The following is a 4,152-nucleotide window of genomic DNA, read 5'->3' on the forward strand; positions in this document are numbered from 1 at the left end:
CAACAGCCACTCCTCATACCCTGATACATCAGTCACTCCTTCCCAGTCACAACTAAAGGTAGGAGTGAATGAAAATTGTCCACCAACATTTTCTTTTGTTACAGGAAATGAGATTTTCAACAAAAGGAATGTTTGCATGGAAAATGTCTGTTTTCCTCTTGTGATGAGGCTGTGAGAGTCTTTTACTTAACGGGGGCGTTAGCCCCCGGACACCACCAGACTGTTAGCCACCCAAACAATCACAAGGGTTTGGCATAAGTATGTCATAAGCAGGGCCAGCTCTGGCTTTTTTGCTGCCCCAAGCAAAAAAAACCCAAAAAAAATCACAACCAGGGTGCAGGGAGGCTGGAGCGGCGAACCAAAAAAAACCAAAAAAAAAACAGGGTGCAAACTTTCGGTGCCACTTACTTGGCGGCTCACAGCTGCCTCCCCCGGCTGTGCTGGCAAGCCTCTGGGTGGGTGGCGACTGCACTCTGGCTTGCGGGACTCCTAGCGCTGCAGACATGCCCCGGGCAGCGGAGTGCGCGCCCCGGCTAGTGTGGGGGGGGAGGGAGTGGGGGAGAGAGAGAGAAGGGGGCGGCCAGGGCTTCCTTCAGCCGGGGCACTCGCCACTCCGCTCACCACTTGGCCTCTCCCGCCGTGCCGCCTGCCGGGAGGGCTCTGTGCCGCTCCTGCCTGCAGGTGAATTGAAAGTCGTCGGTCGGCAGGGAGGGAAGGACGCGGGCTGCCGGTCTTGCTGCAGACCTGGCACTGGCTGGGGCAGATGGAGCGCGCAGCCCTCTCCCAGCAGGGCGCTCCCCTCCTCCACACCACCGCCCCCTACAGTGACGCACTGAAAGTAATTGGCGAAACAAAAGAAAAACAAACAAACAAACAAAACACCAGGGCGCAAGGCGGCCGGAGCGGCGAACCAAAAAAAAAAAAAGTTGGCCGTGCCACCCTAGGATTGGACGGAATGTTGCCCCTTTAGACTCTGCCGCCCCAAGCACGAGCTTGCTCGGCTGGTGCCTGGAGCCGGCCTTGGTCATAAGCTTCTATTGGATACCTCCCAGGCCAACATTTGTGGATAAGTACCATGAAAACGGCCTGCTAGGTGTAGTGAGTTTGTCAGGCCTGTCTGGAGTGCTGTTACTGAACAAGTATTGGCAAATAAATCTGTTAGTCTTTAAGGTGCCACCGGACTCCTTGTTGTTTTTGTTATTGAATAGTGACTCCCATGGAGGGGTTCTTAGGGACATAGAGGATCGAGGGAAAGAAAGGGTTAAGAGTAACTAAAAGGTTATAACAACAATTGAACCATTTCTCTAGATTTCACCATTCACAGCTATGCCCCAGCCCCAGACCCCACCCTGGCATCTTCCCAGGCAGATGGAATGCCCAGGATGAGTCCTGGAGATGGGTGTAGCAGCATCGTAAACGCTGGTCGGCTTAAAGAAAATACAAGGGCAAGATCCTTTCCTGGGTCCCTGGTCTGGAGTCCCATGGAGGTCCCAGTTGGTTCTAGGTAGCCAGCACCAGGTCGGATCTTTGCCTCTGGATCCTGGTCTCCTCAGGCTTGGATCTGCCTGATCCGTGCATCAGGTCCCACGTCAGTTCAGGGTCTGCCTTTTTGGGGAGTGGGAGCTAAGCACAGAATCCCTGAGCTGTTCTGCTTCTTATTCCAAACTCAAACTCTAAGCAGGCTGAGAAGTGGTGTCTGGAGGCTCTGGAGTCATTATTGTTGTAGTCCATGGGTAGGTCCCCTAGAAGCTCAGTCCAGCATTCCAGGAGCCGACAAACTCTGAAATCAGCCCATTTATAGATTACATAGGAACACAGGACAAGCACACAATTTCCAGGTCCTGATTCTGATCTCACTTGTTCAACTGTCCAGTGGGAGTCTCTCCTTAAGAAGTTAATGTTGTAAAGAACAATTTAAGTGGGGTCAGAATTAGACCAAGGCAATTTCTCCTGTGAGGAAAGGCTGCAAGATTGGGCCCATTAGTATTGGAGCAATTCCAACACTCTTGCTTAGCTCCTTAGACCTTTACTGAGTGGTATAAAACTTCCCATTGGCTAGCATGAGAAACCAGTCCCTATGTTGCTCTGTATAGCTTAATTAAAGTCCTTATTCAGCAAAGCACTTGGGGCCATATTTTTAAAGGTATTTGGGCACCTAGCAGGATTTTCAAAAGCACCTAGGCACCAAGAACTCATAGATTTCAATACAGGTCCTAATTGCCTTTGGCACCAATCTGCAATTTTAAGCACCTACGGCTTTTGAAAATCTGGCCTTCATCACTTGCTTAAACCAGTGAAAGTTCAGGGTTTCCCAATTCTGCTTTTGAAAGTCCTGCCTCTCCTGTATAGTATTTTTATATTTACCTAGATGACCCACATACAGAAAGCAGAAGTGGACAATCAAACGGTCGTCACCAAGTTCATCCTCTTGGGATTCGGGGATCTCCCTGAACTGCATACTCTTCTCTTCCTGCTGTTTCTAGTGATCTACATTGTGACCGTGGCCGGTAACATCCTCATCATTGCTCTAGTTGTGGCTGATCAGCACCTGAACACCCCCATGTACTTCTTCCTCGGGAACTTGTCCTTTGTGGAGACCTGCTACAGTTCCACCATCCTGCCCAGGATGCTGTCCAGTCTCCTGACTGGAGACAGAACTATTTCTGTCTGTGGCTGCATCATGCAGTTTTATTGTTTTGGTTTCTTGGCATGTACAGAGTGTTATCTCCTAGCAGCAATGTCTTATGACCGGTATTTAGCTATATGTAAACCTCTGCATTATGCAGCCCTTATGAATGGCAGAACCTGGGTTCTAGCAGTTGGGTCATGGCTATGGGCATTTGTGGCTAGTACCATAACTGTATGTTTGATGTCACAATTAACATTCTGTGGCCCCAGTGAAATCGACCATTTCTTCTGTGATCTCAACCCATTGATTAAACATTCCTGTCATGACACCAACCTGATCACGCTGCTGAGTTTCACACTCACCTCCATAGGTGTCCCTTTCCCATTTCTATTAACCCTGGCATCCTACACTTTTATCATCACCACCATTTTAAGAATCCCTTCCACTACCGGGAAGAAAAGGGCATTTTCTACATGCTCCTCTCACCTCATGGTGGTGACAATTTTCTATGGGACTATAATCATTGTCTATATTTTACCAGACACTGACACTCTTAGAGACCTCAACAAAGTGTTCTCTGTCTTCTACACTGTCCTGACTCCCCTGGTCAATCCTCTCATCTACAGCCTGAGGAATAAAGAGGTCAAGGAGGCCCTGAGAAAGATCATCCATAAATTGATGGTGCTCACAGGAATTCAGAAGGAGTGACTGCTGTGGGAACAAATCCATCTGGCTGAACTAGCAGTGGAGGTAGCATCTAGGTGCCCTCTAGCTCATGCCCATTGGAGCTTCCATGGGGAATGTGAGGTCATACTAAGTTTTGGGACAGCCGCATTTCCATTAAATACTAGAGCTCCTATTTACTACTGCCCTCACTGCAAACATAACTGTGATACGCTCTGCACGCCACACAGCACAATTCAAGATTCCAGTTCCGTATTTCATCTGCTCTTCTGTTCTAACTGAGTTGGGAAAACACATTTTGCATAGCCCTGGTTTTGGATTCCAGTGGGTGGGTTTGGATTGTTACACTATTTGGTCTCTCCTTTGTGTCCTGGATTCCTAAATGCTCCCCAGTTTTGTCTCTGGGAAGACTGTATTTTTGTAATATATGTTCTCTTGAAAAGATTAGTAGGTTTAGAAGACCCAAATAGTTTCCTATCAATCAATCAATCAATCAATCAATCAATAATCAGTCAATAAATGATAAAAATGTTTTTGTTGAAACATCAATTTATAACAACAAGTCATTGTTAAGTAAAAAATTGTAAGTACGTGTTGAGAAAATGCTACTCAATTCTGTATTTGAAAAATGCCAGGATCTATTCTCCTGAAGCACATTGGGTAAAATTATCAAAGTGCCTAAATGCCTTAAAAGCACAAATCCCATTGACTTTCATTGAAACATACATTTCTAAGTACCTTGTTCACTTTTGAAAATAGAACTTAGGCTCCTAAATCACATAGAGGCTTTGCAAATTCTACCCATTGAGTAGTACCTTGTGCCTTAGACGTCCTTTCAA

General features: G+C 47.0%; 1 protein-coding gene across 1 annotated transcript; it reads left to right on the top strand.

Annotated features, from left to right (window-relative positions):
* The first annotated feature begins 2,368 nt into the window (after positions 1-2,368).
* LOC135886229 (olfactory receptor 11A1-like) lies at positions 2,369-3,337 on the top strand. The gene has a single exon (XM_065414064.1). The coding sequence runs from the start codon at positions 2,369-2,371 to the stop codon at positions 3,335-3,337; it is 969 nt and encodes a 322-aa protein (XP_065270136.1).
* Positions 3,338-4,152: the final 815 nt, after the last annotated feature.

The sequence above is a fragment of the Emys orbicularis genome, chromosome 12 (assembly GCF_028017835.1).
Source record: "Emys orbicularis isolate rEmyOrb1 chromosome 12, rEmyOrb1.hap1, whole genome shotgun sequence".
NCBI lineage: Eukaryota > Metazoa > Chordata > Testudines > Emydidae > Emys > Emys orbicularis.